The following is a 12,705-nucleotide window of genomic DNA, read 5'->3' on the forward strand; positions in this document are numbered from 1 at the left end:
CAATAAGAAAACAAAGACCACTCAACAGCTTGCTGTGAAGAATTTGCAAGACACTTTGCAGACAAAATTGTTCAGATATGCTTTGACTTGGATGCTGTAGTTGACACAGGTCCAGTGGATATAATCTTAGCACCTGCTTGTCCTGTATTGTTGGATAAGTTTCCAACAGCCTGAGGATGTGGACCGGATCCTTGGAGAAGTGAGGACCACCATGTGCATATTGGATCCTTACCCTTTGTGGCTTCTGAAAGCAGCCATAGAGGAATTGGCTGAGTGGGTAAGTGGAGTGACAAATGCTTCATTGTTGCAAGACAGACTTTCATCCTGTCTAAAGGAGGCTGTGGTGAGGCCATTACTGGAAAAAAATCTTTCTAGATCCCACCATTTTGTATAACTATCAGCTAGTCTCTAACATTCCATTCTTGGTCAAGGTTCTGGAGTGAGTGGTGGCCTCCCGATTTCGGGGGTTTCTGGATGTGCTATCGTTCTTTTGTTCCTAATGGCCATGTGGCCATGTGCACGCACCACCAAGGGACAATGGGGGCTGTCCCTAATGGTGACGTGGCCACGTTTATGCTCTGCCATCGGGGACAATGCAGCCCTGAGCATCCATGGATTTTGGTATCCACGGGTGGTGGTGGTCCAGAATGAATCCCCCACAGATACCAAGGGCCGATTGTATGATTAATGACATTATCAGAACCTGCCCCCTATGACATTACCAGGTCTCCAATTTGGGATATTAAATTTTAGGGCCTGAGATACTCCTGATCTGACACCTCTATGAATGACATGAATGTAGACTGGACATGAGCCATACATCCCTAATAAGTGTATATTTGTATCAAAAATAATTTAAATAAGTGATTCTGCCACCTAAAGCATGTTCAGGAATATGTTTATATTACCTACACTCCTGTTTGGAATTACTGGAGATGGGAGGAAGGGATTTGGAATATTGACATGGACTCTCCAGGCATCTTTTTGAATTTCACAACTGAATATAGAGAGAATGTGTTCTAAGTAATTTAAGCTGACATTAGACATAGCCAGATACACACATATAGCATTTGTGCAGGATCATGATTTTAGTAACAAATTATGCTTGCCTGCATTTCCTTCCACCCATCCAAATAATCATTAATCCAGTGAAGAGGCAGGTTGACAAAAAAAACACCTCACAATATTTTGCTCAAAATTCAAAGGCTGTGTGTTTCTTAATAGGTGCTTTTTTTTTAAAATCCCACTCTGTTAAAATTATCTTCCCATTCTAGTGCCTGTCATAGATATATTTGCAGCATATCAAGCCTGCTGTGAATTTTTGACCTACAGATTGAAAAATTGCCCAGGTTTAATAAACTCTGTGGAGAAGAGGTGGGCAGCTGCTGACATTTCACTTAGTTTTAACAAAATATGCCACCTCTAACTGGAAGAAGACTGTAACAGGACTGACAATACACTTCTATTTCTCAGCTGCCACCCTACTGTCTACTGTCAGTTACCAGAATGTGAACAGGGCACCCGAGGGCTTGCTTTGGCTCAGATCCACTCCACTCTACAATGCCTGCTAGATACAGGATTTTGTGGGCCTACAACCAAGACACTGTAATTGATCCCTTTAACTATAAACTGCCTCTATGGTGCAAGGATAAGTGAACTGTGGAACAAGTTAAAGACATCAATTACTGTCTACCATTCACAATGGTCACATATTACCATTGCGCATGGCAGTTGGTGGGTACTCTCCCCAGCTCACTAGCTTTGTGGTATGACTATGGATCTTCAGGGTTCCTCTGCCATTGGCCTGTTACAGACAGCCCAAATAAAGCTGCTTCGAGTCACTTTGGAGGTATGGTATTTCAATGATACATGCGTCCTAAGAGTCCAAAGGCCGCACCAAAGCCACGCTCCAGTCCTAAGGACTGGAGTGCAGCTTTGGTGAAGCTTCCAGACTCTTAGGACTCATGCATCATTGAAATACCATACCTCCAAAGTGACTCGAAGCAGCTTTATTTGGGCTGTCTGTAACAGGCCATTGTCTTACATAATGAACAATTGTCCTTGAAATTATGCTTACAAACATTCCAGACACTGAATCTTGTGGCCCACTTCTCATGCACAAAGTAGGCTGTAGCCCATTAAAGTTGGTCTTAAATGTGTCAAAATACTTCCTTTCCCCTTCTCCTGTATCCTTTTTATACCCAAACAAACAAATTTAGGTATCTCTTTCAAAATCCAAACATTCAGTTGCACAAAGTCACAGAAATGCATTGGTCAGATATCCATATACCAATTCACATCTGGAACTCCCCTAATAACCTCCTCCTCACCCTTTATGTCAATCAGCTATGGCAGGAATGAACAACCTGTGACCCTTGGCTGTCCTTCTCTCCAACCAGTGCCACTCACATTTTCTCACCTAATCAGCTGGGCTATGGAGCTGAGGGGGACCAGTTCCCTGCTCCTGGGGAAATGGCAAGCTTAGTGGGGATTGACAAGAGATGGGTAGAGGCAAAAACCTCTCCCAGCTCCCAGCAGTCCCACCTGCATATTTACTATTTTCCTCCAACGAGGAGCAGCAACAGTGGCTGCCAGTGTGTTGCAGACCAGGGTTTGAATCCCCTCCAGCCATGAAAACCTCCTAGCCCCTCAGCCGATGACCTTTGGCAAATTGCTCTTTCTCAGCTTTAGAGGAAACCTCCTCTGAATAAATCTTGCCAAGAAAACCCTAGATAAGGTTGCCATATGTTGGAGTTGACCTGAAGGTACATAACAATGGGAAGCAACCACACGGCAACAGTGATCTTGTTAGTAACTGCTTGGGATGGGAGAGAGAATTTGCACTACTGCAATGCATTCTATGTGGGGCTGCCTTTGGAAACTGTTCAGAAACTTCAGTGTGTGCAAAACGCCACTGCCAGAATGCTGATTGGGGCCAATTATAGGGACCACATAACTCCCTTGCTGAAACAGCTTCACTGGCTACCGGTTCGTTTCTGGGCACAATTCAAAGTGCTGGTTATGACTTATAAAGCCCTACTTGGCTTAGGTCGAGATTATTTGAGAGACTGTCTCTCCCCATACAAATTTGATAGAGCCCTAAGATCTTCCGTAGAAGGCTTACTCTTGGTCTCCCCACCATCACAGGCTCGCCTGGTGAGGACATGTAGCTGTTCCTGCCCTCTGGAATGCCCTTCCACGAGAAGCAAGGCTGCCCCCCTCCTTGCTGGCCTTTTGTTGGCAGGTAAAAACAGCTCTGTTCAGGCAGGCTTTTAATGTGTAGTTATGGGATGGGTTTTATATGGGATGTGTATTGTGGTTTTATTGTGGTTTTAATATTTGTAATTTTATATACTTTTTAGCTGATGTTTTTCATTGCAATATGTTTTTAAATTTTTTATTGTGAGCCTCCTTGGGTCCCTTTGGGGAGAAAGGCAGGATAGAAATTAATTAATTAATTAATTAAAAATAAAACATCACATCACCTCCAACCAGGGATTCCCAATTACAAGATATGGGGAGGATGCATAGAAGTGCCACCCATCACTAGACCAGCAAAATTGTGTCTCCTTGGCATATGAAGAGCAGCCCTTCTGAAGGTGGCTCTTGAATGATCTCATGCCTGTATTTGAGAAGACAATTGTTTGAAGTTCTCAAAATGCATGGCTGGTTAGTGAAGACTGTATCCTAAATAGCCTGTCTTGATGCTGATAGAATATCCTCCTCATCACTTATTTATGGTTTATGAAGTGTGAAACAGACTTCTGTAGATTTTCTAGTTTAATTTAGCTTTTTCATTTGTGTCCAAAGGACACTAGCATGCAATCTGGAACACTTGAATGCCACAAGACAAAATATGGTTTCACTATTTACAACATTATCTTATCTGTTTAATGTACTGAAGGTTGCAGTCCTTTGACAGTTTCCTGATTCATGTTATTGTGAAAATGTTGGCAAATTATACTATCCCTATTTCTGTACAGAAGAAAAAGGGGGGGGGGGTGATGATGAAATAAGTGTGTGTCAGCATAATCAGGCAACAGAATTGACATACGCTTTCATAGTAATTGTTGGTCTTGCTGAACTTGTGAACTTATTTCAAAGTTTATTTTTAGATTTGTTATCTTACTGCCTTGTGCTGAATCCGAGCTTGTTGGCTTGATTACACGGTTTGCATCTTCATGAAGAGCACCAAACCAGTCTTTTAGACGGGATGCCAGGTTCCTCAGCTCCTTGTCTGTGCAAGCTATTAAAAGAATGACACCAATTGCATTAGTGAGGACATGCCAGATATACTCTACAAAAATATGATTATTGTCTACTACTTGAATAATAAACTTTGGCACAAAGACCCCCAAGAAAACAAAACAGGTCAAAGGGTTTCAGCAGATCAAGGAAGTACAACCAGGAGAACAAGATTTATTATTATATTTGAATATTAGTAGAAGTGGGAGACATAATTTATGGGGTACAATCTGTACACAAATCCATCTTCTGTTGCTTTTTCAGATACATGTGGGCACTTTCTGGTGAGGGCCTATCTCCCCAGGAAACATCAATCAAACAGCAGAAGGAAAAAAAGTAGAGAGAGAATCATTCAGTATTTCTATTACAACAAGACCTTGGAAATAATTTATAATCCTTGTTTGGTTTGGTTTAAAGCTAATGTCATGGCAGTAGGATATCTTTCTTTTAATGGAAGCTGTCATGTTTTCCAATTCGATGGCAAATAGGCCTTTGCAATCTTTTGCCTTTATCATTGTTTCTTAGTGTTATCAAGATAAAAGCATCCCCTACTTCCATCTGCTACAAATGTTTAATGAGAAACTTGATTTTTCATAATTTCCACTAAGAGATTATTGTCTAACAGAACCAGTATCTAATAGAAAGGATGGGGGTGGGAGTGAGATATCAGACAGTGGTTTTTTTAAAAAAAAAATATTGTGTTCTTAAAAATGTTGTTTGCTGCCTTAAATCCCATGCTGGCAGAAAAGCAGGATATAAATTATAATAATAAATACTGGCTCCAAGAAACGTATACGTTGAAAAATACTGGAAAATATGGGGGTGGCAGATATCAGTAATATATATGAAAGCTAAAGGCCCATTCAACTGAAAAGAAGATTATGTCACAAACACCAAGTAAATTTTGTTTATGAAGCAAGCTTAATAGCCAAAGAAATATTTTCCTTACTCCTATCCCTCTTTCCTGCTGGGAAGAAAGAAGCATATCATCAGACAGAACATTGAGAAGACTCAGCCATTGCCCTTGTTTCATGTTTAGCTAAGATGAGACACCATGCCATGAGACAGCTTTGTGGGATATGGTAACAAAACAACTTAGTGCTTTTGAAGCCACATTCTCAGAATTAACAGGTGTATTACATTACTCAGCAGCAAGCATCATACCAGAATATTTTTTTCTGCATTGAAAGATTTGTGTCCCTTTCATATGACTGAGCAACACCAGTCATACTGTAGTTAAAGCAAAAAACAAGCTGTTTACAAAGAAATCTAATGTGCAGTTAATTCTACCCACAAGGGAAACTTTAGAGGAACATATTAAGATTACCATGTGTAAACCTACTGAGATCAGAACTCTCAGGGCCAACTAAACAGGCTTGGATTAAAATTTGTGATGGTATTTATGAGCCACTTTGGCCAATTTTGCCTGAAGCAGCTATGGTTTGCCAAGAGTTGATATCCTGCAGTTGTAAGAAGGTTTGTAAGAAACCATGCAATTGCAAAAAGACTGAACCATTGTGTACTACACAGTGTTTTCATGATGGAGAATATTTTCAGCAATGAGAGATATGTTTTGCTGTAACAAACAACTCAGTCCTGATCAAGGACACTGCTATTGTTTTATTTTTTTTAATTAAGCCTTCTTTGGCCAACAAATATTTCAAGGAAAAGAAATCATTCCAAAGTTAATAAAATTGGACTATGACAAAGACGCCTGTATACTGCTTCATTTTAGTTTTATGTTTTTTAATCCCTCTTTGACATGGCATTCAGCAAATGATCTACTGATATGAATGTTCTTTGTATTTTTGAAAAACTTTTACAATGTCAAATGTAAGAAGTATGTATTAAAGAAATGCAAAATGCTAGCAAGATGCAGATATTGCTGAATAAAAGGAACTGAATCTTCAGCTGTATTAATGTGCTGGGAAACATACTGTTGAGCAAAATGCTGGAACTCCATAATTATCCCCCATATAACATTTAAACATTATGTGCAACAAATAGGTTCAGGCTCATTTTCTCTTACAGTGCATTTTGGCATGGCTACCATCTACAGGAAGCAAATGAATGTTGCCTTAATATCCAAATCTGTTTAACATTTAGCAAGCAAGCTCTGTGCCATAGTCCTGCTTTTACCACAAAGTGCACAATTATTGTACATTTTTTCAGTGAATTCCTACTAAACATAGTATAATACAGGTGAAATGTTCAAGCCTTAGGAATCAGAGCATGTGTAGAGTACAATGAGACATATAATAAACTGGCTAGTACAAGACATACTCTCTCACACACACTCCAAGCTGTAAAATATGAATGAAGTAACAAAAGAGGGTCTTTTTATCCTCTTTGGCTTATGATAAGTGCAAGACATACTGTATATACTTGTGTACAAGTCAACCTCTTGTATAAGTTGGTGGAAGGTTTCAGGGTCAAATTCATGAATTTTGATATGACCCATGGATAAGTCAAGGGGGCTATAACAAAGGATGGAAAGGGGGAAACACCACTTCCGTCCCTCTTTCTCCTTCTCTGGATCTCTCCTGACCACCTAATACCACTTCCCAGTTGGTAGAGGAGAGGGTTTAACATCAGATCGGGGAGGAAAGGGAGTGGAGTTAAAAAAAAGGGGGTGTTTATTTGATGGGAAGGGAAGGCTTTCAAATTGGTTAAGGAAGGGAAGGAAGTGGAGATAAAAGGAGTGTTTTTTTTTTTTGATCGGAAGAGAAGGATTGCAAATTGGATTGAGAAGGGAAAGAAGTGGTGTTAAATGAGGCGTTTCTTTGATGGGATGGGAGGCTTGCAAATTGGACTGGGAAGGGAAGGAAGTGGAGCTAAAAAGGGTGTTTCTTTGATGGGAAGAGAAGGCTTGCAAATTGGACTGGGAAGGGAAAAAAGTGGTGTTAAATGCGGTGTTTCTTTGATGGGAAGAAAAGGCTTTCAAATTGGACTGGGAACCTCTTGCGCGCACACACACACACACACACACACACACAGAGAGAGAAACACCTGCTTTGAGGCAGGAAGAGTGGGGCATTAGGCTTACTTTTTTCAGGACCTTTTAAAGCACTATTAGCATATTGATTCATGTATGTTGAGACCCAGAATTTTAGGGTCTCTTTTGGGGCATAAATTGTTGGGGTATGCATACACACATGCAGAGTTGATGCACATAGGCAGAAACAGCCAGCAGATGGTCTCTGTGAAGAGTTTGACTCCAAGTTGCACAGGGAAAATCCTCCCATTCAGGCTGCTACTTCTCTTGGAGAAAGAATTGCAAGACAGCGAGATTAACTCAACAAGGGTTTTAATCTTTGCTCCAAAATATATACAAAGATATACAGAGTATCAGACAGCTCCATCTTGAATACTCACAATGCTATACAGACAACCAAAGTGCTTTGCCAACCAACAACCAACAACAACCAACAATGGAGATTCTGTCCATCTCCCTTATATAGGTGGTCCCCTTGACATCATGTGACAGGTGTGACTTGCACTATTGAAACCTGGCTGGTTTCATTCACAGTGCATGTTGCATCAGCCTACCCATGACACACAGCTCACCAAATGCGGACTCGTGCAGTCTGCCATTTGAACTGTGGTGACCCAGTCACCTTTGCCTCAGTTCCTTCCAGTGGCCACATCCATGTCATTTTTTATACCAGGGTGCATTTGTGCCTTGACAAAAATTTCTTGACTTATAGTCAAGTATATATGGTAATCAAGCCAAAGGTCCAATTCTTCAAAACTTCTAGAAATATATATATTTTTGCAGCTTGTCATGGTGCTACTAATGGCCAAACTAGGTTCACATGGGAAGCTAAGAACTGGCCTTAACTCAGTGAATGTTTCAAGACAACCCACTGCAGCTAAATGAGATAACTATAAGGAACTGAAAACAGCATAATTATAATAATGGTGATGAAAGCAGACCAGGCTGTGTAACTGAATAAAAGTGCAATCAAGCAAATGGAAGCAGATGCTTTCATGACAAGCATCTTTTTAAATACCTCAACCAAATGAAAGCCCTTCTCTTCCCCAATCTGTCTATCCCACAGTCTAAAAGGTTTTACCATTACATTTTCTCCCCTAAAGTTTAACCAAATTTTGTTTCCCTACCATTTTCATCCATTGGCTCCAAACTTGTCTTCAGGGACATATACGGGCAGTTTGTGGCCCACAAGATGCCAATGGACTGCAAGTTCTCTATCAAGGATAGATAATGATGATGAATTCTGGAAGTTCAAGTACAACAGCATCTGGAGGGAAATAAATTATCCACCACATGGCATAGTGGTTTGAATGTTGGACTGCAACTCTGGAGACCGGGGTTTGATTCCCAGCTTGGTCATGAAACCCACTGGATGACCCTGAGCATGTCACAGTCTTTCAACCTCAGAGAAAGGCAATGGCAAACTCCGCTGAACTAACCTGGCTAAGCAAAATCCATTATAGTTTCCCCTTATAGGTTCTCCTTAGAGGTTGCCATCAGTCAGAAATGACTTCAAGGCACACAACAATAACAAAGGACTAATTTAGGAGCTGATTTCTAGATGCCTCTGTGCACACTCTGGGTGACACCTTGTTGTTTACACCCAGCTAGAGTAGACCCATTCAATTAATTGTTGAATGGTGGGTCAACAAATTGGTAAATCCCATTAATTCAATTAATTTACGAATCAAAACTAACAACACAGTCTAGGCCTCCATTTGTCAATGTTCTTTTTGAATTGTTGCACAGTCAGACAATATGGCCAGAATCTTGTTGGCATCTTATGTATTAGTAAATTTGCCTATGAAAGAAGTTGAACATTTCTGCTCAATGCAGAATATCCATTTTCAGTTCAAAGACTGTGGAAGAAGAGTTGCATATGCAATGTTATAGAATCATAGAGTTGGAAGAGATCACAAGGGCCCTCCAAGGCAATGCATATGCAAATTAGGTCATGCATTGATTTATACATTGGTTTGTGCATTCAGTTGTGCAACAATTCCATTCAACACTGACACAATTAATGCACAGTCATTGCATATCTTTGCATGTAAAGATTTGTGCAGCAAAACCCAGATGTGGGTTCTTGGCCCATGTTCCTGTTATGCAGCATATGACTGATTAGTTTTTTAAGCAGCCACATTGCACTGCTAGTTCATGTTTAGACTGTGACCAAACATGATAAACTGAAGTTTGAAGGTAATCATATTCTCTCCCACAGCATAATTTCTTCTGAAAGACATGTCCTGCAATCAAACTAAGCCCATGTTTATCTTTTGGTGACCAATCACAAAATATATTAAATACAATCTACTTAAATGAGGAAGATTCCTTTCCTCACTGAAATGCTCTGAGGTCAGGGTGACCAGACATCAAAACCACAAAGGGGACAAGGTACTGCAAATGTAGAACATTCAAGAAAAATGTAGAACATTACCAAATAAAACCTATAAATATTAATATAAATGTAAATTCATGCCTCTTAATCATGCTCAAAATGAAGGACATTTTGGAATTCCTCCTGGATAGAAGGCTGAAATACAAACAAACAAACAAGCTTCATTTATATACCGCTTCATACCACCTAAGCAGTGTCTAAGCAGTTTACAGCTGTAAGCTAATTTGCCCCCAACAATCTGGGTACTCATTTTAGCGACCTCAGAAGGATCCAAGCCTGAGTCAAGTTTGGGCCCTTTTGCTGGTCTTGAAATATAGGACATGTCCTGGAAAAGAAGGACCTCTCACCACCTTATGTGAGGTAGATTTGCTTGTGTATCTTATACTGCGATATTATGACCCATAAATCCATGAAGCACATTCTTCTGTCTTGTGGTTTTTACAAGCCAGCGTGACAAGACTTGATTAATCCATTAATGGTGAATCTACCAGGAAAATCAACCCAATTCTATGTCAAATTCTTTTTAGAAGATAAGATTCCCTGTGTAACCTTGGTAGTTGCCAAGTTTTTCTCTGTGGCAGTTACTGTCAGAGAACAGCTAACTTGTGTACAAGGGGAAAATGTTTGAAATAAGCTCTCTTTGTATGAATTGACTAATTGCCCATTATGCTTCTAATTTACTTTATGTGTTGTAAATTGATTTTACTGGGTCTCTGGACCATAATAAAAATTGATTGATTGACTAAATATGGAAGATCATGTGCTGTGACAAACAAATGTCTTCCACCACTCAACAAACATGTCTGAAAAAAGTATAATAAACATGTTAGCAAGGACACTATGGGAGAGTTGGCCAGTTCTTTGCTGAACTCAGTATTCAATGTGTCAACAGTGTTCCTTTCATCTATCAAAAAACAATTCTGTCAAAAAAGGTGGTAAGACTGATATTGTTGCATGAATTAATCTTAATAAATTTGTGCTAATTCCTAGTTATGAACGCATCTGCTTTTGGCTGCTCAGAAACTAAGGCCCAGTACATACTGGCAGGAAGCGGCATCCTGGCAGCAATTCTAGGGTTAGGGAGCGCGCACCAACTGCATGCTCCCTAACCCTAGCACATCACAGCAGCGGCGTAATGGTGGCCTCCCATCCACATGGGGGTGCCATCATGACGTAAGCAACACGCAGTGTAAAGATGTCTCTGCATGTCGCTTATGTCACAAGTGCACCAATAACGCACTCATGACGTTCGTGTGGCATCCCAAAAAGAATCCAGTTTTTCTGAGTTCTTTTTGGGGTGGAGGGACGCCATGCGGTTTGGCTGCTGCGGAATCCCTCTGGAGGAAAACTGGGCACCTCCAGCTTGCCCTTTCAGGATGGTCTGGAGAGCCCCTAACTCTCAACAATTTGTCCTAGAATTTGTCCTGGAATTGACTGGTTTGTAATTTTGGGCAACCAATTTGTAGTTTCTCAGATACAGTGGTACCCCGGGATACGAAATACCCACGTTACGAAATTTCCGGGATACGAAAAAATCCCATAGGAAATAACTGTTCCGGGTTACGAAGGTTATTTCGGGTTACAAAGAAAATTTTGGTGCTTTTCGGCGCTATTTCACACGAAATCGCGGCTTTTCCCCATTAGCGCCTATGGGTTTTCGGCTTGCGAAGGCTTTTCGGGTTACGAAAGCGGCGGCGGAATGAATTAATTTCGTAACCCGAGGTACCACTGTATTTCTTTGCTCCTCTTCCCCTTTTTGAATACAGACCAACAGTTGAACAGAGAAACTCTTTGCTCTCCCATCTCCCAGCATTTTACTCATCTTTAGAAGTTCTCTAAGATTATAGACAGTGAAATAATTTAGGAGATTATCGCATTAGCTTCACTACCAGGCTAGATCTGAGATATAACTTACTTAAGGCAGATCTTATCGCATTCACCCGTCGCCGGGCAGTATGCAGCCTGCATGCAACCTAGGCCTCTCTCACAGCTTTTCAAGAATAGGTTTTTCACATTCTTGAAAAGATGCGGGACAAGCACGGATTGCACACGGGCTGCATACTGCCCTGTGATGGGTGAATGCAATATGTTCCACCTTAAGAAAGTTACATCCTGGGTCTATCCTGGCAGCGAAGCTAATGCAATAATCTCCAGACACATATTCTTTATACACTCTGGAAAGCAGCAAGGTGTTCTCTAACCATCTCCTTACCTGTCTCTCTATTCCATAGACTATACTACCTGTCACACTTGGTTGCTCTCAAAAGTAAATCAGCTATTTTCTATGAAATACATTTAAAAGCAAAGTAGACTTTTATGTACTTAACTGATTTCAAGTTACAACTTGCACAGATTTTAGAACAACAATACTAAAGACATACACTTGTAAAACTGCAAATTATACTAAAAGAAAATACAATTTAAACAAGAATCCCATTTTTATTACTGACAAGCCTATGTATTATTCACCACCCTTTCATTTATTATCAGACAGCATATGCAGCCTTATATTTTATTTAGTATATACTGTACTTCTGTCTTACTTTGTTCACAAGCAGAAGTAAAAGATCTTCATTAATGAATTACCTGAGGACACTTAAGTATTTTCTCTAGAGAAACGAACTGCCAATAATGAAAAAGTACTTCCCATTTCCTAGCAGTTTCTCGGCTTAAGGAAGCATGCTAAACCGTTCTGAAACATACTGGGATGATGGAACGCCTTGGAGATAAAGGAAAATATTTCAGGATTGGTGGCAATGGAGGAGTGCCATTTGCTAGTAGAGTCTATATCTAAACAAGGGTCATTTGCCTACAATGGTTAAATGTTCTGGTGAGCTCCCGATTGGCTTACTGCAATGTGTGATGTGTCCTTGAAGATTAAGTGGAAATTTCAATTGGTATGGAATGCAGACACCAAAATTTTGTAGCCTATGCCTATCTAAAAGAGCTTAATTGGTCACAGCTTTGCTTCATGGTCCTTACACACATAATGCTAAAGCATGCTTTAGAACTAATCCTTGAATGAACACAGCACAAGAAGAGCATCATTAGCCCAAATTTCTGTTAA

General features: G+C 40.3%; 1 protein-coding gene across 5 annotated transcripts in view; it reads right to left on the reverse strand.

Moving 5' to 3' along the window:
• SPOCK1 (SPARC (osteonectin), cwcv and kazal like domains proteoglycan 1) overlaps positions 1–12,705 on the reverse strand; it is a 725,931-nt gene that overhangs the window by 34,293 nt on the left and 678,933 nt on the right. For all 5 annotated transcript variants that reach the window (XM_042455316.1, XM_042455315.1, XM_042455317.1 and 2 more), the window contains one exon: positions 4,130–4,246. In XM_042455316.1, coding sequence (XP_042311250.1) covers positions 4,130–4,246 — 117 coding nt within the window. The remainder of the gene's footprint in view (positions 1–4,129; positions 4,247–12,705) is intronic.

The sequence above is a fragment of the Sceloporus undulatus genome, chromosome 2, assembly GCF_019175285.1.
Source record: "Sceloporus undulatus isolate JIND9_A2432 ecotype Alabama chromosome 2, SceUnd_v1.1, whole genome shotgun sequence".
NCBI classification, from domain to species: Eukaryota; Metazoa; Chordata; class Lepidosauria; order Squamata; family Phrynosomatidae; genus Sceloporus; species Sceloporus undulatus.